Source organism: Gopherus flavomarginatus, chromosome 9 (assembly GCF_025201925.1).
Source record: "Gopherus flavomarginatus isolate rGopFla2 chromosome 9, rGopFla2.mat.asm, whole genome shotgun sequence".
Taxonomy (NCBI): Eukaryota; Metazoa; Chordata; order Testudines; family Testudinidae; genus Gopherus; species Gopherus flavomarginatus.
In genome coordinates this window covers 67,429,923-67,456,341 of record NC_066625.1, presented here as the reverse complement: position 1 = coordinate 67,456,341, position 26,419 = coordinate 67,429,923, and the positions used below count along the sequence as shown (strand labels likewise).

The window sequence follows — 26,419 nt, the reverse complement described above, 5'->3', positions numbered from 1 at the left end:
GTCCGTGCATGATCTGTTCTGCCGGAAACCTGCCTGTTCATCTCATAGCTGTGGGTCGACGGCACCCTTCATTCTCTCTAAGAGGACTCGGTTAAAGACCTTCCCTGGCACCGACAGGAGTATGATTCCTCTATAATTGGCACAGTTGCTAAGGTCTCCTTTCTTGGGGATTTTGATGAGATATCCCTCTTTCCAGTCTACCGGAATCACTTCTTCTTCCCATATCTTCTCAAAGAGGAGGTACAGCATTTCCCACTGAAGCATCCAGGTCTGCTTTCAGGGCCTCTGCTGGGATGTCATCAGGTCCAGCCGCCTTCCTATTCTTCATCATAGTGGCTTTTCTGATCTCGTCTCTGGTTGGTTTATCACAATTAATTGGGAGGTCCTCGTTAGCTGAGTTAATATTTGGTGGTGCTGGTCTGTTCAGGAGTTCCTCAAAGTGTTCCACCCCTCTGCTCATCTGTTGTTCTATTCCTGTTATAGACTTTCCCTGCTTGTCTTTAACAGGACATTCTGGCTTGCTGAACTTTCCAGACAGTCGCTTGGTAATATCATACAGCTGTTTCATATTACCGCTGTATGCTGCCTGCTCGGCTTCTGCTGCCAGTTCATCCACATACTCTCTCTTGTCCTTCCTGATAGTCCTCTTCACTGCTCTGTGGGCTTCAGCATACTCTTTTTGAGCTTTGGCCTTCGCTGCTCAATATATATTCAAGCACTGGATTACTTTGACAGCAATGTAGCTCAGACTTAAGATTTCTATTACTGAGGAAATAAGTGACCTAACCTAATCTTGCTGTCTCAAACAGAATGTTATGGTATGATCCTAAAAGTTAAAAAAGCTTTCAGTTCCTATTTAGATGTCATTTGACTTGATTTTCTGTGTTCTGGGGGGTGTCATTTTTGCCTGACAAAGTATGGAAAAGACAATTAATGCATGTACTCACCCAAACCACTGAGAGTATACACAAGGTCACCGGCATCCAGTAGAATTGGTCCATTCTCCTGCTGGCCTTCTTCCTTGTAGTACAATTTGTACCCTTCAATAGTTGCTGTATCCTCAGAGTCCTGATGCCACCTCACTGTAATGATTGTACAGTTCAGTGGTTCCAAACTCAGCTCAGGAGACTTTGGTGCTAGGGTAAGAAATTGTATCTTTTAATATATTAGAAACAAACAATTCTTGCAAACACTTTTCTTCAAGAGTCAACATTTCAAACCCCAAAGCTCAAGATTATTCAGAACTGGGGTTCTGGTTCCAACCCAGCTGTACAATTATGTAATTGATACTATATAACCTAGGCCAGCCTTATCTATACCATCTATCTAAAAGCATCTCAAGCTGGGCTATCTTGCAGAAAGGGTCACTTTGTAATGGAGAATTAAACTTTGAGTTAGGTTATTTTAGTTTTGCTTTAAACTAAAGTCCCCACAAAATGCATTTGACCGAGCACAGATTAAGCCCAGATTAAACTTTGGTGTCTATGTATAAAAATGAAACAGTCACTACTCATGTTTTAAAATTATTCAGAGCTGGAATAATTGATAGCTTGTTCAAGAAGGTTAAGCGGGGTGTGAGGGAGAAGGAAGTGTTGCATTATACATCAAGAACATATACACTTGTTTTGGGATGCAAAACGCAGAGAGTTGAAGGCAGAGCAGTTGAAAGTCTCCGGATAACGATAAAAGGGGGGGAAAATGGGGTAACATCATGATAGGGGTTTACTACAGACCACCAAATCAGGAAGATGAGGTGGATGAGGCATTTCTAGAACAAACAACAGAAAAATCCAAAACACAAGACATGATAATATTGGGGGACTTCAAATACCCAGATATCTGTTAGAAAAGTAATATGGCAAAACACAAAACTTCCAGTAAGTTCTTGAAATGTATTGGGAACAACTTTTTCTTTCAGAAAGTGGAGGAAGTACCAGAGGGACAGGCTTTTTAGACTTGATTCTGACCAACAGGGAGGAATGGGTTGCAAATCTGAAAGTGGAAGGCAATTTGGGTGAAAGAGAACATGAAATGATAGATTTCAGGATTCTAAAGAAAGCAAGGAGAGCAGAAAATAAGGACAATGGACTTCAAAAAAGCAGACAAAAAAAAAATCAGAAAACTAGTAGGCAGTCCCCAGGGAAGAAATTCTAAAGAATAAAGGAGTTCAGGAGAGCTGGCAGTTTCTCAAGGAGACAATACTAATGGCACAATTGCAACCTATCTTGATGTAATGGAAAGATAGGAAAATAGGAAGAACAGTAATACAGGAAGAATATGGCTCCATGAGGAGCTCTTTAATGACCTGAAAATCGAAAAAGAAACCTACAAAATGTGGAAATATGGAATTGCTAAAGAGAAGTACAAAAGAATAACACAAGCATGTAGGAACAAAAACCAGAAAGGTGTAGGCCCAAAATATCTTACTCCTAGCAAGGGACATAAAGGGCAATAAGAAGAACTAAATACATGAGGAGGAAGAGAAAGACATAGGGAAGTGTAAGTCATCTACTCTACTGAGTAATAAGCGGAGAAGGAGAGCTAATAACTGATGACATCAAGAAGGTTGAGGTGTTTAACGACTATTTTACTTCAGTCTTCTCTAAAAGGGTTAATGGTGATCAGATACTGAACACAAGTAATATTAACAACAAGAAGGAAGGAATGCAAGCCAAAATAGAGGAAAGACAGGTTACAGAATATTTAGATAAGTTAGATCAGTGTTTCCCAAACTTGGGATGCCGCTTGTGTAGGGAAAGCCCCTGGCGGGCCAGACCAGTTTGTTTACCTGCCACGTCCGCAGATTTGGCCAATCACAGCTCCCACTGGCTGTGGTACACTGCTCCAGGCCAATAGGGGCTGCGGGAAGTGGCGCGGGACAAGGGATTTGCTGGCCGCCACTTCCCACAGCCTCCATTAGCCTGGAGCGGTGAACTGTGGCGAGTGGGAGCTGCAATCGGCCAGACCTGAGGACGTGGCAGGTAAACAAACCAGCCCGGCCGGCCAGGGGCTCTCTCTATACAAGCGGTGTCCCAAGTTTGGGAAACACTGAGTTAGATGTATTCAAGTCAGCAAGGCCTGATGAAATTCATCCTAGGGTACTTAAGAAACTAGCTGAAACAAACAATCTTGGAACTAGCAACAGAGAGTCCTGTGGCACCTTTAAGACTAACAGATGTATTGGAGCATAAGCTTTCGTGGGTGAATACAGACTTCGTCAGATGCATACATATGTATTCACCCATGAAAGCTTATGCTCCAATATATCTGTCAGTCTTAAAGGTGCCACAGGACTCTCTGGACTCTCTGTTGCTTTTTACAGATCCAGACTAACACCCCTCTGAATCTTGGAACTGTTAGCAATTATATTCAAGACCTCATGGAGTCTAGATGATGTCCCAGAGGACTGGAGAAGGGCAAACACAGTACTATCTTTACAAGGGTGAACAAAGAGGACTCAGGGAATTCTAGAACAGTCTGCCTAACTTCAATACCTGGAAAAATACTAGAACAAATTATTAATCAATTTGTAAACACCCTAGAGGATAACAGAGTTATAAGGAATAGCCAGCATGGATTTGTGAAGACCTCTTGCGGTCCTTCCAACCCTCCATTTCTGTGATTCTATAACCACCTCCTACTTCCCCTCTGCCCCACGCATAAGAATTTAATAAATGATTACAACCCCCAATGCCAAATGTGGTCTAGGCTACTTACTCATTACATACATTTAAGAAATAAACCTTTACACAAAAACCTACAAGTTTTTGAATATCATATTCTTGCTGAAGTTTAATGCTTTCATAAGTGCTATTACTGAGTAATAAGCTTGACTTACATTACAGTAAAACACCGTGGGTCAGATTGAGGACTAGTGGATCAAAAAATGAGGCTGACTGGCATATGCAGAAAAATATACACACAAATGTAACTATATTGATGTATTCACTTCAAGTAGCCATATGCACAGCTGGTATGTGTAAATTCCCTGATTTGCAACCACAATTTTGTGCACTCCATTTTTTAAAAAATATTTATGCAAGAGATTTCAACATCATTGTTCAGGAGGCCAAATGCTAACATGTCTGAGCTGCTTCTGGCTTAGAAACATGGCTTCAAGACCCCTAAAATTAAATGTCAAACTTGTAAATATCAAATATGAAAAGAACTAATATGACCATCACAGTGACAGATCAGCTCTTCGCCTTTAACGCCATGCAAAAGACCCCACACAGTACAGATTAATTAAAATAGTTAGGTATAGTTCAAATTGTGCCTCAAAAGCAAGACTGATCTAAGTTAATTAATTGATTGATTGAAACACCCAGTACGTTGAGTAGCTTGAGCTCTAGAGATGCATTATCTGCTGCAGCACTCAAAAAACACCCAACACCTACCCTCTCCCCCACCCAGAAAAACATTGTATTTCAAATCTGCACAACATGGCAGGAATTCATCTGAAATTCACTAAATAAAAACGCAGAACTTCTAATAGTGATCTGGTCCACACCGAAGTCAGTTGGAGTCTTTCCATTTTCTTTTAAGAAGATCTGGACCAGGCCCACACTGAACTTTTATCCAAGGGATTTGAGGAAAAGAAAATCACCTTTCACACTTGTGGCTTTGGGGGTCCGGTGGGAAGTCCACAGAGAGGCTTCTCCCCAGCCTACCCTCGTTGCTGCAGTAATACGAACCAAGTAGACACTATCGGGCTTCAGGCCTCCCAGGAGATACTCATTTGTGGTCCCTGGAAGCTCCAGAACCTGGATAGTGCTTTCTGCATTGAGGCGAAAAGACACACGGTACGAGATCACTTGGCCTCGCCTGTATTTGGCTGGGATCGGCAGCCAGGAGATGAGAATATCTGTGGGACTTCGACTTGTCAAACTGATTTCAGGAGCTCTCAAAGGAACTAAAAATAAAGCAAATAAAGTTTTCAAAGCTTGATGTATGAAAAAAAATTAAACAAACACACACAAACCCCTTAAGCAACTGTTTTATTACTGTGCCCTTCAGTAAAATTTCCCTGGAATATTATTGGACTGCCAACCAAAGAAAGTATGGTGAATCCAATTTATTTGTTTTTTAAATAACCTGAAACTGATTATATTTATACCTTCTGTATACAGTAGTGACCAAAATAAACCTGATCCTAGAAGATACTCAGTACCTACGTCTCCTACTAATTTCAATAGGAGTTGACTGCAACAGCATCTGGGTCCAAAATGAGCACATTTTTGTTGCAGCAATAAGGTGTACATGTTAACTAGATCACAGTTCATCGGAAATAGGGAGAGAGTCTTTTCTCAACATTTGAGATCTTTACAAGCAGCACATTTCACTTAAAGAATAAGAGTCCTTCATTTTTTTAATATCCTTTTAGGTAGGAATGGATTTCCATTCAAAGCTAAAGAAAATGCAGTGAATTTACAGTTTTGGTTACATATCTGATCATTTCAGATGTTTGTGAACAATACAGATTCTGCGTGAGTGAACAATGAATCTCTGGCTACTAACAAAATAAGAGAGGTACCTGTCCCAGTGAGGAGTTCTTTACTGGCAGAGAGGTTCTATCAGGCATCAGGTAACTGGCTGTCACCTGATGGGTAAAGATCCAAAAACTATTTGTGGTTGGGTGCCTAATTGCCACCAGGTGAACCTGTAGAGAGCTAGGGAAAAGGCACTTTGTCTTGAGGGCAAGAAAACAGTAGATAGTCCTGCTATTTTGGACGGTCTCTGGAGATATCCAGAGGACAGCAACAATAATGATTAAAAGGTTTAGATATAAAATGGTAAAAGGTTTAGAAAACCTGACCTATGAGGAAAGGTTTAAAAAACTGGGCATGTTTAGTCTTGAGAAAAGACGACTGAAAAGGGACCTGACAAGAGTCTTCAAATATGTTAAGAGTTGTGACAAACAGAACGGGGATCAATTGTTCTCCATGTTTCTTGAAAGTAGGACACAAATAATGGGCTTAATCTGCAGCCAGGGAGATTTAGGTTAGATATTAGCAACATTTTCTTATTATAAGGGAAATTAAGCTCTGGAATAGGCTTCAAAGGGAGGCAGTAGAATCTTGATCACTGGAGGTTTTTAAGAACACCTATCAGGCAGTGTTCCCTCAAATTTTTCCCACCCATATGCGGAATGAATTTTATGATGTGCACCAATATAGAGGTGATGTGTGACACACAACAAAATTCATGTGATGGAGGTGGAGCTGAGGGGTTCAGAGCATGGGTGGGGGCTCAGGACTGGGACACAGGGTTGGGGTACAGGGGTGTGAGGACTCTGGCTGGGGGTGCAGGCTCTGGGATGGAGCCAGGGATGAAGCTCAGGGCTGGGGCAAAGGGTTATGGGGAGGAGGGCTCCAGCTCAGGGTGTGAGTTCTGGGGTGGGGCCAGGGATGAAAGATTTGGGGTGCAGGAGGGTGCTCTGGGGCTACGGTGGGGAGAGAGGACTCCCCACAGCTCTCTTTCCCCACAGCAGCAGCTGGGCTGCAGGGGAGAGATACCTCTCCTCACTGCGGCAGCTCCAGGGCTGGGCCGCAAGATAGGCACCCCTCTCCTGGCCCCTGCAGGTCCGGGCCAGGACTGGGTTCGGGTCAGGCCACCCCAGCTGGGTCTGGGCCAGGACTCCCAGGTTCAGGGTTGGCCCGGGCTGCCGCGTCTGGGGCTGGGCCAAGCCGCATCTCCCCAGCTGGGGCTGGGCTGGGGTAGGGACGCCCCGGCTACGGCAGGTCCAGGCCGTGGCATAGTTGGAGCTGGAGGGCTGCCATGGCGGTGGCAGGTTGGGGGCCGGGCCAGGTTAGAGCCAGGGAAGGAGTTCCCCTTCCCCACCAGCGTTCCCCGAGTGCCTACACAGCGCTAAATAGGATGCCGGACAGCCGCACAGTTTACAGGGGACTTAGCTATCAGGGATGGTCTAGGTTTACTTGGTTCTGCCTCAATGCAGGAGGCTGCACTTGATGACCCCTCAAGGTCCCTTCCCGCCCTACATTTCTATGATTCTATGATAGCATATATGGTTTCGTTAGGCTAGGTAACACTTTCTGATGGAGTCTTTTCTGCTGTGAAGAATGATTTGCATGGCTTCAGGACAGGAATGTTCCAGACTCAATGTCCAAACAAATATCAAGTCATGAGATGAAGATCATTGGGGTTCAGTTGCCTTACCCATTGTTGTTCTGGGTCAAGATATCTGGAAAGGTCCAAACACTGATAGGTGGATGGAATAACACTTGTAGGAGGCTTGGAAACCAGAATTACCTGGGCCAGCTGGGAACCACAAGGATGACTTGTGGCCTGTCTAGACAAATCTTCCATAGACCCTGAGATAGTAGCAGAATGAGAGGGAAAGCATAACTGAAATGATTTAAGGCAGGAGAGCACTGCCCATGGAGCACTGACCTTCATCTCCCCTGTAGCAATATATGTTGCACTTCCTGTTTGCCTGAGATGCAAACAATTCCCAAGTGGGGGTTCTCCACTGAGTGAAGATACTATTTACTAATGAATCATGCAACTCCCACTCGTGATCAGAGGCAAAATGTCTGCTGAGGCTGTCTGTTGGTAAATTCTGGGTTCCTGAGAGGTATACTGCCAATAGGGTGACGTGTGGTTCTGTAAGCACCCGTTCCATAAACTGACTGCTTCTGTTCAGAGGGGGATGGAGTGTGCCCTTCCTGCTTGTTTATTTAAAAAACAGTGGTTATGTTGTCTTACATTATCAGGATGTGCTGGGAATGTACGAATGGTAGGAATGCTTCACAAGCCACTCGTACTGCTCTCAGCTTCAGAAGATTTAATTGCATTTTGGCATCTCGAGGCATCCACGTGCCTTGTGCTGTGAGATGGCCCACATGGGCTCCCCAGCCTATTAGAGAGGCATCTGTTTATCATCTTATATCAGAGGGGCAGCCGTGTTAGTCTGGATCTGTAAAAGCAGCAAAGAATCCTGTGGCACTTTATAGACTAACAGATGTTCTGGAGCATGAGCTTTCGTGGGTGAATACCCACTTCGTCAGATGCATGTAGTGGAAATTTCCAGGGGCAGGTATATATATGCAAGCAAGCTAGAGATAATGAGGTTAGTTCAATCAGGGAGGATGAGGCCCTGTTCTAGCAGCTGAGGTGTGAAAACCAAGGGAGGAGAAACTGGCTTTGTAGTTGGCAAGCCATTCACAGTCTTTGTTTAATCTTGAGCTGATGGTGTCAAATTTGCAGATGAACTGAAGCTCAGCAGTTTCTCTTTGAAGTCTGGTCCTGAAGTTTTTTTGCTGCAGGATGGCCACCTTAAGGTCTGCTACAGTGTGGCCAGGGAGGTTGAAGTCTTCTCCTACAGGTTTGTGTATATTGCCATTCCTAATATCTGATTTGTGTCCATTTATCCTTTTCCGTAGAGACTGTCTAGTTTGGCCGATGTACATAGCAGAGGGGCATTGCTGGCATATGATGGCGTATATTACATTGGTGGACGTGCAGGTGAATGAACCGGTGATGGTGTGGCTGATCTGGTTAGGTCCTGTGATGGTGTCGCTGGTGTAGATATGTGGGCAGAGTTGGCATCGAGGTTTGTTGCATGGATTGGTTCCTGAGGTAGAGTTACTATGGTGCTGTGTGCAGTTACTGGTGAGAATATGTTTCAGGTTGGCAGGTTGTCTGTGGGTGAGGACTGGCCTGCCACCCAAGGCCTGTGAAAGTGTGGGATCATTGTCCAGGATGGGTTGTAGATCCCTGATGATGCATTGGAGGGGTTTTAGCTGGGGACTGTATGTGATGGCCAGTGGAGTCCTGTTGGTTTGTTTCTTGGGTTTGTCTTGCAGTAGGAGGCTTCTGGATACATGTCTGGGCCTGTTGATCTGTTTCCTTATTTCCTCGTGCCAGTATTGTAGTTTTGAGAATGCTTGGTGGAGATTTTGTAGGTGTTGGTCTCTGTCTGAGGGGTTAGAGCAGATGCGATTGTACCTCAGTGCTTGGCTGTAGACAATGGATCATGAGATGTGCCCGGGATGGAAGCTGGAGGCATAGCGGTTGGTAGGTTTTCGGTATAGGGTGGTGTTAATGTGACCATCACTTATTTGCACCGTGGTGTCTAGGAAGTGGACCTCCCATGTAGATTGGTCCAGGCTGAGGTTGATGGTGGGGTGGAAGCTGTTGAAATCGTGGTGGAATTTTTCCAGAGTCTCCTTCCCATGGGTCCAGATGATGAAGATGTCATCAATGTAGCGTAGGTAGAGAAGGCGCGTGAGTGGACGAGAGCTGAGGAAGCGTTGTTCCAGGTTGGCCATAAAAATATTGGCATATTGTGGGGCCATGCAGGTGCCCATAGCGGTGCCACTGATCTGGAGATATATATTGTCATCAAATTTGAAATAGTTGTGTGTGAGGATAAAGGCACAGAGCTCAGCAGCCAGTTGTGCTGTGGCATCATCAGGGATACTGTTCCTGACAGCTTGTATTCCATCTGTGTGTGGGATGTTTGTGTAGAGAGCCTCTACATCCATGGTGACTAGGATGGTGTTTTCTGGAAGGAAACACCTGTTTATCTGTTTATCATCTTGTTAGGTGTGGAGAACAGAAAAGGAACTTCCACACAACATGCCCAGGGTCTTTCCACCATGTCAGAGAGGCCCTCACCTCAGAGTGAATTATCACTATGGTACTCATGCTGTGCTCGCTCAGTGTATATAGTGTTCAGAGCCAAGCTTGCCAACAACAGAGGTGGAGTCTGACAAATGGCATCATCATAAATACATGATGTTATATGGAACAAAACAGTAAGGAATATCCAAACTGAGATTCAAGGGCAGCACATAACTAGATCAGTTAGAGCGTCCATGGCCCAAAATTTGTCCATGGAGAGGTATGCCCTTGCCATGATTGAATCCAGTGCCACTCCTACTGATACCATGATATGCATCAGAGATAGGGTTGACTTCTAGCATCCCTGAGAAACTGTGTAAACCTGGAGATAGAGAAGTGACAAGACTGACATTAAGACTTCCAGGAGAGATCTGCTGGTCAGAAGCCAGTCATCTAGATATGGGAAGATGGTGGAGCTGCCTTGTCTAAGCTGAGCTGCTGCTATTGAGAACACTTTTGTGAAGACTCTGGGAGCTATAAACGGGTTTTGGAGGAGGTGCACAGAGAAATGTAATCATCCAGAACAGATGATGTCCAGCACCCACCTGTTGTCACTGCCACCCAAATGTGGGAAAATTTTGCTAGGTATCCCCTGAAATGGGATCATATGGAGATGGGATCAATATTGGTTCACAGCTCCGCAGTATCATGTCAAAAATATATCTTGGTTGGAGGATGAGGATGGGTAGCTGTGGCTGAAATGGTAGGTGCAGGGTATCTTGGCCTTGGCATTTTCTGTTATTTGCGAGGTGACTCATAGGAACACTGGTGATAGAAGGGTTGTGGTAAAGATCATAGTTTGTAGGGTTGTTTATTATATTTTCTCTTTGGGCCACGTGTATATATATCCAGGAAGATGAGGGTTGCCCTAGAGTCTTTCAATGAGTGCAAAAACTCATCCATCTCTTCATTGAAAAGACTTGTCTCATCATAAGGCGAGTTCTCAACAGTATTTTGAACTTCCCCAGGAAACCCCAAATAGCGTAGCCATGATTTCCAACACTTCAAAATGCTGGTTGTCCTGGATCTTGATGCCATTTCAGCCACACCAACTGCAGCTCGTATAGGGGTTCTGGACACTCGCCTGCCCTCATTAATAAAGGCTTGAAACTGAGCCTGTCTTGCCGATACTTTGAGGTTCTAAACTGGAGGTTGGCAGAAGTACACACCATTCTCTCCATAAGGTTGACACACTTGGCTTCCTTATCTGAGAGGATGGCCCTTAGGTGCTGTGTTTGCCTGGATTTTTCTGTGGTTGCCTGGACCACCAAGGAGTTCAGGGCAAGGTGGGTAAACCAGAACTCTACTTCCTTAGCTAGGACAAAGTACCGCTTCTCTGCCCTTGTGATAAATGAAGGGAGGGGAAGCTCCATTTTATGGGCACCCAGCAAGCCAGTTATTTATAAAATCCCTGTTAGTAGCTGTTCTCTATTTGTTTTACCTGTAAAGGGTTAAAAAGTCCATAGGTAAAAGGGAGGGAGTAGGCACCTGACCAAAAGAGCCAATGAGAAGGCTAGAACTTTTTAAAATTGGGAAAAAACTTCCTGTCTGTCTGTCTGTGCTGTGTAGAGACAGGGCTGGAATCATGCAGTAAAAAGGTATGAAAAAAATCACCAGATCATACCTAGAAACTTCTTATTTGAAACTCCAGAAATGTAAGTAGATCAGGAAATGTCTAGGAATACATGATTAGGTTTCTCTTATATTTCTTTATGGCTTGTGGACTCCTCTGTGCTAACCCCAGTTGCTTTTGTTTTGCTTGTAACCTTTAAGCTGGACCTCAAGAGAGCTCTCTTTACACTTAATCCTTGTAATTGTTTTTTTTTTTTAATCTAGCAAAAAGCCTAAGTTCCAAATGTATTTTCTTTCTTTTTATTTTTAATAAATTTTACATTTTTTTAAGAACAGGATTGGATTTGTGTGTCCTAAGAGGTTTGTGCACATGTTGTTTAATTTCCTGGTAGCAACAGATCATTTCTTCTGTTTTCTTTTTCAGCTTTTCCATTGGGGGAGGGGAGGTTTGAGGGCATCCCACAGGAAGGAATTCCCAAGTGTGCCTTCCCAGGTTCTCAAAGGGGCTTTTTTGCACTTGGGTGGTGGCAACATCTACCCATCCAAGGTCAGAGAAAAGCTGTAACCTTGGGAGTTAAATACAAGCCTGGAGTGGCCAGTGTTAATTTTTAGAATCCTTGTGGACCCCCACCTTCTGCACTCGAACTGCCAGAGGGAGGAAATCAGCCTTGACAGGGTAGGGACATAGGTAGCTAGTTTGTGCCATACATCCCTTGCCTGTTCTAGTATGGCTTCGTTTACTGGGAATGCAGCCTGCCTGGAGCCCATAGGCTGCAGGATAACTAGGAGCTTATGTTGAGGGTACTGCACCTCCCCTAAGGAGTTTTTAAGCTCTTCCACCACCCTTTGTAAGACCTTCTGGAACTACCTGTGATCAGCAGGAGGAGACAGGCTCGAGTGACCACTTCATCAGAACCAATGGCACCAGCTTGTATTCCCCTTCTTCTGTGAGTTCAGCCTGGCCCCTTAAAGGAAAGGGGTGGTAAGACTCCCTGTTGGAGTGGACAGATTCCTGGTAATGTGTGTAATGGTTCCAAGAGTCCCAAGCAAGCCAGTAGAAGGGGTCAATAGCAGGCTGGGATGGTTCCCAAGGCATTTGATCCAGCCACACATTTCCTATCTGTATTGGCCAAGGCAGGTTCCAGGAGATTTTCAATCCCCTGTCTGGGCTGAATTGCCTGGGTGGAAGGGAAGCTGCTTCCACCAATCCATCTGACTCTCCTAGAGATGCAAAGGTCAGATCTGGGTCCATTAGCTGTGCTGCTGTTCTGCTGGGAGAAAACTGTGACTAATGGATGGGACAGAGGATAGATTTCTTCCAAAATCCTGGATTCCTGCAGGTGTTTGTGTCTCCCTGGTTAGTACTGGTCCCAATAACAAGGGAAATGTTGGGTCCGGGAGGACAAAAATATTCTCTGGAGAGGTATAAGTCACCAGCACCTTCAGAGGTTGCATCTTTTCACTCCGTACCACTACAGTAGGTGTAGATAGCGATTCCTTAAGGGGCCACAGTGCTGAATGAGTCTCCGACCTTGTAGGTTTTGACAGTACTGGCAGTTCCCAGTCCTTCAGGACCCAGCGTTTATTTTTAGGTGGCACAGCAATCAGTGTTGAAGATGATGCAGAGGCTGGTGCTGAAGAAGTCTTGCTCCTATGAGTCTTTTGAACATGCTCATGCAGGTAGAAGGGCCTAACTCCTAATGGCTTTGGATTGACGGCTCACTCGACTTGTACAGGGTTGGTGAAGTATTTCTTCTCTTAGATGGTCTAGGAGGGGATCCAGTTTTGTTTGTGAGAGAGTGCTCCCTACTCTCATTAGGGGGTTCAGCCACAGGTTCCCTCCCCCTCTGCATTTTGGAGTCAGACATAGTACCAGTGGTGCCCTCCCTGCTGACTCTGGCCAATGTACAGGGTGATCTGCCCAACCTGGGTCTGACTACGGCCTCATTAAGGGCTCCATAAGGTGCTTTAAAAGCCAAAGCTCTTGTGGCTGTCATGTTCTGCTGGGAAAAGAGTGGCAGATACCGCAGTTAGTGAAGATATCTGCTTCTTTGGGGCGGCACTGGTGGTCACTGCTGACCAAAAAGCAGGGGAGGAGATGAGGAAAGGTTTTTTAAGCTCGGTATCCTCAGCATAATCTAAGTCCCCTCCTGGTCTTCCAACACACTTCCTCATTGTGGATTCTAACACTAAGAAGAATTTATAACTTTGAATACATTTACAGGAAAAAGTGAAAAGACACGAGGATTCTAACTCGGGTCATGCAGCAGAAAGAAGGAACTGGAGAGGCCACCCCACCCCGCCCCTTATACCCTCAGTGCAGAGCAGGAGGAGTGCAGGGGCACAAGTGCAGACCAACAGACACTACCTGCAAGCATTCTCCAGACTTGAACGCGTGTGAACCCACAGTGGAATACAGATGGGGACCAGCACTTGAAGAGGGAAATTCTTTCAGCATAAAATACATATATCCTTTGTAATACAGCATGTTTTTTATCCTCATTCATTTCAGTGGCCAGTTCAATTCTGTCTGTACCCAAAACTCCCAATGATGTCAGTGGCACAGGATTGCACATCTGTTTTAAATAAATAAATAAGTATGCATATTTTGCTCTACAATATTTATTTGACTTACCATCTTCAAGGGTGTGCTGAGTCACGTGATCTGACATCTGACTGGCTCCCATGGGCATGTAGGCCACAATATAAAAGGTGTAATTGCTGGCTGGTTCCAAGTCATCAATAATGTAATGAGTTGTGTCATTTCCAATAACCACTTGATACTCTTCATTATTTAAACCTGGAATAAAACAAGAGTTAATAGAAACAAAAATTGCTGTCAGTCTCTTAATACAAGATGATCCATTACTGCCAGGATGGTGGTCATGCAAGCTAAAGGTTGTTTAAAAATAAAAATCCTCCTATGTAGTTCTTTTGTGAATGGAAGTAACTGTGTCTTGCTATAAATTACTGTGGTTCAGGATTTTTCCTGAATAAAAGATGCTGAATAGCATTAATCTATTCCGAAATCCTTTCACGAAGTAGTCACAACAAACTGTGCCCAATGTACAGTAACACAACAGACGAGCTCTAATAACTTTATCATTTGTAGCTAATCTTTAATTCTACTTGTTTAGAACCAGTGTGTTTTTTCAAAATCTATTTACAGAGCCTTCATACATTAGACTGAGGAATGTGAGGCTCCATTCTACTTTAAAAAACAAAACAAACAGAAAGAAGTCATTCTGCAAAGGATCTCATTTTAGCCCTGGGAATTCTATTAAATTTGATTGACATGGGTTTTTCTTTAATTCAGAAAGAAGACAACGGGATTGGTACAGAATGAACTTCAAAAATGTTTTGCTCCTTAATGAGCTGTAAAAAAATTCTCAGCAATTCATATTAAAATATGCATAGCAATGTATAGAGCAAGCCTTGTCTTTGTTGGGCTTTATTCCTACACAGAGAAGCTGCAAAATGGAGTAGGTTTGGTGAAAGCTGCTGTGCTTAACAAACAATTCACACCAAATACACGTCAACTTAATCAAAACTCTGTAAGAGCCAGCCCCTCCTCTTCACAATTGAATTTATAAACAAAACGAAAGGCAAATTCCACCATTAAGTTTTCCCACATTTCTGAATTAACTTGATAGCATTTTAATTAGACAAGATTAGGACCATCTCATAACAGACTAGTTAATGGCTTGTTAATTAGGAATTGCATGGCACGATTTCTGACCTGCTAAACAAGATCCTTGAGCTCAAATTAAAAGGACTTGTTCTTTCATTGAATGGATTGCTAGGCCTCATGTGGAGGTCCTAATGAAACAGCCATAATAGAGAACAAGGCTTGCCTTCCACCACAATCAGTATCCCCTTTGTACCTTTTCTAAATCACTAACAAGGAATTAACACACTCCAACATGCATTCTCATCAGACTCTTATTCTTCTTGCTACCGTGACCCCTGATTTGAATGTAAAATATTCTGCTTAAAAAAAAATACAAAAAACACACCTGTTAGTTTCTTCAGCCAACTTTATTAAACACTAGCCTCTTTGGGGGCAAAAGGGGGTTGAGGTAGTTTTGAGAGTGCATTTTATAAATGCTAGACTTGTTGTGGAATTAAACGATGAATGGAGGGATCTTTTGTTTTTAACACCTACAATGTTGTGAACATGAAGAGGGAAATCTTTGGAACTGCATATGATTAAGTGCATTATAAAATATAACTTTTTATTTAAACTAGCGTTTATAAGATCCTGATGATGTGTCTAATTTAGGACAGCTCCATCTGAAAAGATTGTTTCATTTGAATATTTTAGGACTGGATGACTTGCTTACTTTTACACTAACCATTAATGTGAAATTCCATCCTTCTGCTAAATAAGGAAAGCTTAAAAAACCCACACCTATATAAACACAGAAAAAAACATTAAGATAAAAAGATAGTATGCATTATATTGCATGTAAGTATGAAATATTTTCTTATGGGATTTTTATGACAGTACATACAATTTGAGCAAACATAGCAACAGAAAACAGAAGGACATTAAAGTGGTTTCATATGATTATTAATTATTTTACATTAGTAAAGCCCAGAGGCTCCAATGATCTCAGAGCTGCAAAGAGTTTATACACTAGTGCCCCGATCCTGCAAAAATTTAGGCACATAAGCAACTTCAAGCACATGATTGATCCCATTAAAGTCAAGCCCATTTGTGAGCCTTTGCAGTATCAGGGCCCAAGATTCCATAAGTAAGCATAACAAACAGGGAGAATGGAGAAAGGAAGGATGTGGGTAACAGTGATAGTCTACATCAGCATGTGCTCCTATCTCCAATGAACAGCATAAAGAATTTAAGTTTTTGAGATATAAACAAACAAGAGATCTCAGCAGTCCAGTCTATGCTGGTCACTTCCCTAACTATAGGATGGGCTGAATGGCTTATCAAGCTATCAGATTTTCTTTACTAGCAGCTAACTTACACCTCTCTGCAGTATGGGCACACACATATACAGCTGCTTCCATAACAATACAAACTGCCTGATATGACACTCTCTCATGAAAGCAGAGCTTTTCAGGGCAGTTTTTCAGGCTTTGAGTAACATCTATGATGTGGAGTAACCTGTTCTCAAATGGTTTCACACACTTTCATCTGGGAGAACAATTGTATCTGAAGCAAGCACAACCCCTAGAAGCTTCTGAACCCTTATGCTTTTTCTACACTAAAAAAACCTGAATGTGTTTTTCTGCACAGGTGCAGGTCCACAGGTGCTACCCACTTGGAGCAGGGCTTGTGACATGATGGTAAAAATGCACATATTCTACTTACATTTTAGTTTCCATAACTAAAGTTACCCAGTGTAAATGCACCAGTAAGTGTTAGGGGTTACCTATATGAAGGCTAAACAACAGCCTTCCCATACAGCAAGGCTATTACATGAAGGTCTGGAGGGATGAGCAAGCCCTTTGGACAGTTGAATTAACAGGCCCAGCAGAGCTCAGGGCTCACTTGGCTTTCCCAAGGCCACCCAGCTGTGTACCATCACAGCAGATGAGCTTCAAACTCTGGGACATGTTTGACCTTTGGATAAGTAAGAGTTTCAGTTAACCAGGGGCTGGATAACGGATACACATCTCTTCAAAGAGATGCTCAGCTGGTGCACTTCCTGTACAAATATTCAGTAAGATATTACTTCCCAGTTCCCCATGAAGTTACCCAGGCCCTCACATACTGCAGTGATGGAGGCCATGTAAGTACCCAGATAGAATATATAGCATGACTTTAACATTCATATTTAATTTGAATGGGAATTGTGGGGCTAATTCCTCAGCAATTTTGAAAATTAGAGTAACTTCCTGCACTTTATCAATTCTTTGTCCTCTTATCTTTTAAGGCTCTTTCCTCCCTTCAAACAAAATCATCTCATGTCCTGAGAACATCCCATTTACAAAAGCAAAGACAGCAATTCCTGCATCAGTATTAGAGTAATTATGCGGTCCTTCCGGTCTTCCGCCTACCAGATGGCAAGGCGATATTCCACATGGAGAGCTAAGCAACTGCAATCCTGCCCTAGAATAAACTAGTTGCTGAACAGAAGCAGAAAAAGCAATCATTCTAGTTAGAAAACTGAGTCACACCTAGGAGATATACTGCAGCCTAGTTAAATCCATGCACCTAACTAATTTTCAAGTCACTTGTCAGACACTATCATAGAGAATAAAAACAGGTGAAAATGTCTAGTTACATCCTTCTGCCCTATTTAACTAACCTTTTTTTATAAAGGAAAGAGGTAACATTCTAGAGACAACAGCAGAGCCTCTAAATAATGAGTTATTTCAGCAAATTTAAAAATCTGAATTTTGACACTGGCTAGCAGGATTGCTGAACTTGACATTGTTTCAGCATGGAGGTTACGAGGAGCACTGGGTCGGTCTGGGTCTGGGATGATTTAGTTGGGGATTGGTCCTGCTCTGAGCAGGGGGTTGGACTAGATGACCTCCTGAGGTCGCTTCCAACCCTAATCTTCTATGATTCTGACATATCTCCATTTTAGTCAAGGAGGGGATGAAAGGAGAGGAAAACCCACTCCTGTGGGTAAAATTCTATCAAACGGAAGGGAATAGAGTGAACTGGTAATTAGCTGTTCCACTCTCAGTCTAGCTGCTATAGAAGCCCTTTTGCACAAACTCCATGGGTTTGGGGATCCGCAGTGGAGAGATGAATCTGGGGAAAAGCTACTCCCTGTGAAATCACAGGGCCAGAATTATCTTAGGGCTTGTCTATATGAACATTTAGCTTGTGGCAAGGTGGGATGTAAATGTACTTTGCACTAGCCTTACAAGCAATAAGCATTCGGGTGGACCCTGCTGCCACCCACTAAAAGTTCTGTAATGGGCTTTCATCTACTCCCAGTTGATCAAGTGCACCAGGGAATTTTTACCATGCAGCAGCATGGTCCACACAGACACTTAGGCTATGTCTACACTACTGCCTATGTCAGCAAAACTTATGTCATTCAGGGGTGCATATTCTACCCCATGAGCAACATAAATTACACTGATGTAAGTGCTAGTGTGCACAGTGCTATGTCGGCAGGAGAGCTTCTTCCACCAACATAGCTTATGCTGTTTGCAGGGGTGGGCTTTTTATGCTGACAGGAGAGCTCTCCCCCATTAGCAAGAGCGTGTTCACCACATGCCCTGCAGCAGCACAGCTGTACTGGTACAGCTCCACTGCTGCAGTGCTGACATGTCATTAGTGTGCAGCAAGCTAGCATGAGGCAGATTTACACCCCAGTGTTCATATAGACATGCCCTTACATGAAACCTACTTCTGTGGTGTATACTCCCTAGCCTAGCATACATGTGGGATGGAAAATTGGCAGAGGCTCCTGTTTCCATGGGAGATGAAAATCCAAAGAGTAACATGGAGGCATTGGGCTGCTATACCAATGCTCCTGCCCGCCATGAAGGCCATATTCTTCATCCAGAAAGTGGAAAGGTAAGCCATGTACCCAACCCCATGAATGAAATGATCTGGCAGAAGCTCTGTAGGGTCAAGCATGCAGAGTTTACCATCTTAACCTGGCTGTCCTGTGGGCTTTTATGTGGGAGGGTGTGATTTATCCCTAAAATCAGCTTATGCGATCTTTGTTATTGGCAGACTCTTCCTATGATGAACTACTGCAGAAAACCCTGGATGCATGAGACTGTAACAAATATTACACAATCGACTTCAGACTAACACTGCTTACCTTCTGCTTTCATGTAGTGCACTGAATATGCAATCACTTTGTCTGAATTATAGAGCGGTCTCTCCCAAGCTAGCAGAATTGCTGAACTTGACATGGTTTCAGCATGGACGTTACAAGGAGCACTGGGTCTGTCTTCTGACATAACTACAGTCAATCTGGCACGGGACAGGATAGACCCCTGGCTATTTTCAGCCATGCACTGATAAATGGCATCATCTTCAGGAATGATCTGGTTAATCACCAATTTACTGAATTAAAAAAAGAAAAAAAAATCATGTCTAACAATAACTTAGCTCAACGTAATGCAAGCCACAACTTGGCTCTTACCCTTGCTCCAGGAATCTACTCTAAATTTCTCACACTCCATTTTGCATTAATTTTTTCTCAACATAAATTCATATTTAGTCATAAAAATTAGCCTCTTCTGGAGCTCTTAAAAAACTTGCATGCCAGTATCCAGACTTGCAATGCTAGTGTCCTACAAAGTCAAAGAAATTAAAAAGAAAGGCGAAAAAAATCTTCACAAGCTCACTTTATTTCTAAAATAGTTCTTTAGTAACCTTGTACTTTCTGTTTTGTAATTGATAGTATTTTTCACTTTAATTGTTTTTATTTATTTTTTTAAATAAGAGTTTCTCACTCTAAGTTAATGAAATAGGAGCTCAAACTATGGGCCAGATTCTGATTTCTGCTATACCAATATAAATCTGGAGTAACTCCACTGAAGTCAATGAAATCATTCTAGTTTTACATGGGCATAGCAGAGATCAGGAATCTGGACCTATATCACAGAAGGTTTTAGCTGTGGTATTTATATGTAAACTAATTTGTGTTTATTTTTTTTTTTTACCAAGAAGTAGTTGCCTAGTGTCATCAAAAGAAAGATTAAAGTATTTGGAAGTAAAACCAAACATTGAATGAACTTGAGAAAGCTGTAATACACTTACTTGAAAATACTCTGTTCTCTCCTGTATAGCAACAATTTATAACTACTGTATATTTCATGACATTAATTATAATATAATGGTAATCTCACCTGTTGTACATTTTAATTCTACCATTGGAGTGTATCCTTCTTCCATTTTTTAACCATGACATTTTGGGTGCTGGAATTCCTTCTGCCTGACATGCAAAACGGGCAGTACCAGCTCTGGGCCTTGTTAAACTTTCCGGCCATTCCACAAATGAAGGTGGTGCTACAGGTAAATAATAAGCAAAAATAAAAAATACAACAAATCTAAGGTGTGGATAAAACCAAGAGAAGAAGCAGCACTACTCAGGCCAAGTGAAGTACTTGTGGACATCTCCATGTGAAAACCACACGTGTTTCATATAATCATAAAACATGCCTCTTTTTTTTTTTTTAAGTTGTATGTGTGAAGTGTAACATATGAAAGTAAAGACTTCCATATTAGTTCATGTATGAGTGCATATAATGAATCATATTAAGTCCAATGCATAAAATGCTGATCACGAAGCACTCCCGAGTTACATATATTTATACACATTGTCAGATTTTTTTTCCTGTTAGACAATTAATCTTTCAATAGCAAACGTGGAAAAACTCCATTACATCTGATTGTCTTTAAGAGCAAGCAAGCTGCCATACAATTCTTAAGTTACCAGTATATGGCACCCACACATCCAGTAACTGCATTTCACCCGTGTGACCTTACTGCAATCAATACAGCTATAAGGGTATAACAGAGGGTAGAATCTGGCCTAAATTATCAAGTACAGAACAAAATTTCACATAGTAGCAGGTTGTTCTGGCACACTGTGGAATTCAAAGCAAGCTCACCTAACACAGTGAGAGTTGCCATTGCAACTGTGAAGTTCCGTGTGCCTGGAATAGTTGCTCGACAGACATAAACTCCAGCATGCTGCACTTTTACATCAGAGATCATGAGGTTCCCATTTCCGAGGACACGGGTATTGAAGACATCAATGGACTTGTGGTCTATTTGAGAGAAAAGTTATTTTACAACGTTACTCCACAGTGAGTATTTAATCTAATCTATAGGCTACATGGTCAAAAGCGTCGGACAATATCAAATGCTCAAAAGAGGAAATAGATAGATGAGCTTATACAGGTTTCCATTTGTTATTTGGTTTGCCTGTGGATGTACATTGCTATTAGCTGGACATCATATATAATCCACTCTAGAATATATTTGAAGTTCTGCCTGTTAGCTGAATTCAGTGCCAGTATCTCATGCAACCTACTGGGCACATTTTTACAACCTGCCCTTTGGCATTTTTCACTTCCTGCCCTGGGCTGGGACTGAATTCATCCCAGGTAATGTCGACCTGCTTTTCACAGAGAGATAGAATTCAACTACTGGTAAGTTATATTGGGAGTGATCACATATTTTCTATAAGCCTCCCAGCAGACACTATGCAGAAATCCTATTAAATTAACCGTCGTGTTTCATTTTTCCTTATTTGGTTTTCTATATATCTCCAGGCTCATTCAGACACATCTCTGTTTATCTGTCTCACCCTTAGAAGATGGGAAATACAGAAGCACCACTTTTGTTAATTTGTAAACCAGGTCTTCTATCAACACAGCCCTATATTTCCTATTTATTGGTAAAGGCCATTAGGCATGTGTGTGGAGGGAAGAAATAAAACATATTCTTGTAGAAGAGTGAAACTTGCTTGTCAATATTAGTTACAGCAAAATTCCTTTCTCCCCCTCCTCTCACCCACATCCCCTTCTTCCCACTCATTCTACTTAGGGGCAGATTAAGGCTTAATGTGACTTGAATCCCAAACCCTATTTGTGTATTTCTAGGAGGAAGGTGAGGGGAAGAACTTTCAGGACCGTTTGTTTTGTGGTACATAACCACTCAAATCTGACTCCACCACTGAGTCTATTCTAGTCACAAAGTCCCCAAAGGTCATCTCATGCTCCACCTCGTCAATATCATATCGGGGGCAGTGCAGAATTGACAGAAGGCGGCATGTAAATCCTAAGTGATAGAAAACACCTGAAGGCTTATTTACAACATTGCTGAAAGATTGTGCAAAATCCTTTTCATTTATTTCACTCATCTCAACCTTTGCCACTAATCCATGGCATATACAAACCCAAATAATAACCTAATTGCTGAAATTTTAACGCCTACCTAAACGGCTCCATGAGATGATCGGCTTTGGATTCCCTGTAGCAACACACTCCAAGATGACAGTCTGATGAAGAGATGCTGTAATGTTCCGAGGACCAGCTATAATGGCTGGCTTCTGGAATGGCTTCAAGTCTAAGGCTTTTAAAACCAAAAATGATGCACAGCATTAAACTCAAATCCAAAGGATCATACGAAAATCCAATCAATCAAGAAATAAAACATTGTAACTATATGTTAAAAAAGAGGTAGCTTAAAAGTCACTCCTAAAGTTAAAATTACAACAGAAACACATTGTTTAATTGTGATGATGCGGATAACGTGCATTAAGGAAACAACAAGAGGAAGGTGAGGGAGAGAATTTGTGGGGGAAAAGAGCTGATACTTCCACAGCTAATGCATCATTTTCAAAATAAATGCATCAAGAACAGTTAGAGCATGAATACTGCATGCACGTTTCTATTTTGTAGATTATATTAAGGACAAGGCTATCAAATATGGGGAAGACATTAAATGAAGGGATATATTCTGTGTACCTGGAACAACACTAAGTGCTGCCTCGACACTTTTCCGTCTATTGGCTACAGTTGTAGCAACACATCGATAACTCCCAGCATCCCTCTTTTCAACACTATAGATCTGCAAAACTCCCGTTGGTAGAGCAGTTATCCTGTCAAGAAAACAAAATACATTATATTTAGGAATATTCTATTTATTGTGGAAAAGAACACAGACCACGATTCACTGACTTGATTATCTGAGAGCAATCACCACATCAATCTGAAAATGGCTGGCAGGAACCTCACAAAAATATTCTAAACACATGACTCACCTCTCTGTATTCCTTACCTTCAAGGATATATCAGGGAAATCCGCTCCATGCCCCACCCCCCACTGATGAAAGCATAGGAATTTACCTGTAAACATTGATCTGCACCCTTAGATACCAAACCCCTCATTAGTCAGCCTATTACTCTCAGATTGGTGGGTCTGAGGATTCACAGTCAACTATTTCCAAAAACGTTGACTTGTTTTCAGTGGTGGTGATTTCCAGTTCAAGTATGTATCTGATATCTAGAGAAACACACTCCATGCTGCCTGTAATTGTATCCATGCTTCCAACTTTTCTCCTTTTTCTCTCTCTGTTGCAACCAGGGAAGGATGAACATAGTCAACCTGAGTTATGTGGTGAAGTAGAAAGTTTGCAGGGGGGTTGAGGGGCAAGAGGAGATAGGGGGGGTCATGCTGCAAAGAAAGGGGTAGGGGAATCAAGAAAAATGTAGCAGGGGGCATGCTGTGAGTTAAGTGATGATCAGGTCAAAGGAAAAGCTCTACTGAGAAGGAATTTCATAGTATTAAGTGTTCCAACCCAATTTACCCAGATACCATAATCCTTTATCACACCTGTAGGGAAAAGTATGCCCAATGCTAGCTTTCTTACAGCAGACCTCATACATACCACTAGCGAAAAATTTCTCCAGCTGAAGTTGCCCCAGCAGCCAAACCCCCTTGCACAGCATCCCATGACTGCACATCGCCCTTTTACTTTACTCTTTCATTCTACAACCAGTAGCACAAGGCAGCAATTTCCTGAGGATTCTACTTCTCATAATCTCCTAATACTTTAATTAATGGTCCAGTGAGTATCTAAAAACTTTTAAAAAAAAAATCCTTAAAAATAAACATAGGTGGGTTTTCTATTCCTTTGCTGACATCATCTAAGAAAATGATTAAATAAGGCCTGAGTTCTGTGATACTTATTCACATGACTAACTTTATAGAAATAAGTAGCCTTATTGACTTCAGTGGGACAACTTTCTTATATAAAAGTTACTCACACGAATAAGTGGTGCCAGGATTTATTTATTATTCTGAAAGTGAATTATTCTGGACTGCAGTGCCAGTTTCGATGTCAGACATATATTATTATTCTGGTTGTTAATGATTCTGAGATGTTAACATCTGGAGTATAGTGCAGTTACTGCTTCATTATCAATACCAGCATTTAAAGGTTAAGATTCTCCATTCATACTGTGGTTTTAAGAATGACAGACTCAAACACAGAGTAAATATTCCAAAATGTAAAAATCTACATACCTGTCCAAGGCTAGAGGTAAGGTTGTTCGATTCACTTCCCATGTGATTACGGCAGGAGGGTTTGCTGTTATTTTACAAGCAAACCGAGCCACTCCACCTTCTTGGACCTCAATTGAAAGTGGTTGGACTTCAAATGCAGAAATGGCTAAAAAAAAAAAAAAAAAAAAAAAAAATTTAAAATACGGAAGAAAAGTAAGTTAGAAACAAATAAACCATACTAGAATCCAGTGAAGTTAAACATCAGATTACACAAGAAATGCATTTGCAGATTAATTTGCATAAAAATTACCCAGAATGGTCCACTTCCCTACATTAAAAAAAAATCATCTTCTAGGCTTGTATTGTTTTAAATGAAGTTTAGACAAACTTCATTCAACCAGTGAACGTTTGCCTCTGGACCCACATAATACGATCTAAGAGTGGCTTATTTTGGTTTAGCTAATCCTGTTAAAAATATATATACAGTAAACTAAATCAAACTAAACCATTCTTAAACCAAATTAAGTCTATCTATAAAAAAACGGGCTCTGGTTTAACTAAAAAACAGACCTCTCGTTAAATCAATACAACTGTATGTGTACAAAAGAACTCCAATCTGGAGCCTGATCCTACTATCCCGATTCTGGGTAAACTCTCATTCATTACAATGGGAGCTTTGCACAACTAAACTGGGCCCCTGCCAGTTAAGTTTGGTCCTGACTTTATAACAACAGTAATTACTATCCTTCCTCAGTTCCAGAAGAGACACCTGTACAAGTTTGTCTTTGATGAGAAAACAAATAATAGTGTACTGGAAAGGATGGCGAACACATAGTAGTAGTTTCATCTCAACTGTCTGGGATACATTATCTGTGGTGTAGCCACTGACACCCAGGAGCTCCCATTACAAAGTTTTATCTGTTCAGTTTAAGGGAGTTATTAACAAAAATAAAACACTTTACACAGCAGATCAGTAAATACCTTCCATTTAACTGTTTGACTCCCTTGCTCAGGAAACAAAGGAGTGGGGGTGAGGGGAGGGGAAGGAGAACAAAGCCTCTAATCAATTGTTCTAGACCTGAAGAAGAGCCCCATGTAAGCTCGAAAGCTTGTCTTTCTCACCATAAGAGGTTGATCCAATAAAGATATTACATCACTCACCCAGACTCGCTAATATCCTGGAACCAACCCGGCTACAACAACACTATATGTTCTACTTACTGATATTCATGGCACAATTAACATAACAATCAGCTCTTTAGGGAAGAATGCTTCCATGGACCTCAGGGAGGTGGTGTCACAGCAATGGAAAAAACTCTTCACTTTTTATAGGCTGCATCTACACTGTGGGGTTATACCAGCACAGTTATGTCACTGTAACTACACTGTTATAGTCCCCATAGCGTAGACACGGCCACAGTTTTGTGGAAGCGTAAATACTTTGGTGAGGAGTGAGATTTTATTTTTACTGATATAGTTTTGCTGCTTTGCTGTGGGTGCAATTATGCCAGTATAAAGATGCCTTATAACCAGTATAGCCTATTCCTCTTCCTGTGTGGAAATAAGCTATACCTACATACTTACATCCACACTAGGTGTGTTGTAGCACTCTATATAGTTAAGCATCTTAACTTTGGTATTTAGACAAGCCCTAAGATCTTGATTCTCTGTCACTCTGCACCTTGCGGAGTCATTTACACCCGTGCAAAGTGAGCCAAATCAAAATGGCAGTATTTTACATTCACTTGCCATTGGTGTAAATGAGTTCACAAGATGCAGGATAACAGAGAATCAGGCATAGGTATAAGCTAAAGATCATGCACTGGGCCATGTTTACATTCCCCTAGTGTCGGGTAGCCAAGTCAGAGGCAGCATTCTTCCATCAGCCTTACTGTGTCTACATTGGAGAAGTAGGTCACCATAAGCCACAGCACCCAGAGGTGTGAATTTCATGTACCTCAATGCTATTGCTTATGTTGACTTAACTTTTAAGACCTATGGAATTATAATGGCATAGCTATGGCACTGTAATTATGCTGGCATAAACCCATAATGTGGATGCAGCCTATACTAACTGAAAGCGTTTTTCCATTGCTGTAAGTGCACCACCTCCTTGAGCAGCAGTAGCTCGGTTGCCACAAGCATTTTTCTGCTGACTTAACTGCATCTACACTGGGGTTAGATTGGTATAGCTACGTCGCTCGGAGGTGTGAATTTTCACAGCCCGGAGCAACGTAT

At 42.0% G+C, this 26,419-nt stretch overlaps 1 protein-coding gene across 1 annotated transcript in view; it reads right to left on the bottom strand.

The window, feature by feature from the left end:
* Window positions 1-26,419, bottom strand: part of PRTG (protogenin) — a 119,242-nt gene that overhangs the window by 41,832 nt on the left and 50,991 nt on the right. Inside the window, exons 3-11 of the mRNA XM_050968715.1 lie at window positions 24,203-24,347; window positions 22,642-22,775; window positions 22,109-22,246; window positions 20,779-20,937; window positions 20,014-20,173; window positions 18,978-19,225; window positions 13,853-14,017; window positions 4,607-4,912; window positions 948-1,136 (exon numbers count right to left, since the gene is read on the bottom strand). Of these exons, the coding sequence (XP_050824672.1) occupies window positions 948-1,136; window positions 4,607-4,912; window positions 13,853-14,017; window positions 18,978-19,225; window positions 20,014-20,173; window positions 20,779-20,937; window positions 22,109-22,246; window positions 22,642-22,775; window positions 24,203-24,347 (1,644 nt within the window). The remainder of the gene's footprint in view (window positions 1-947; window positions 1,137-4,606; window positions 4,913-13,852; window positions 14,018-18,977; window positions 19,226-20,013; window positions 20,174-20,778; window positions 20,938-22,108; window positions 22,247-22,641; window positions 22,776-24,202; window positions 24,348-26,419) is intronic.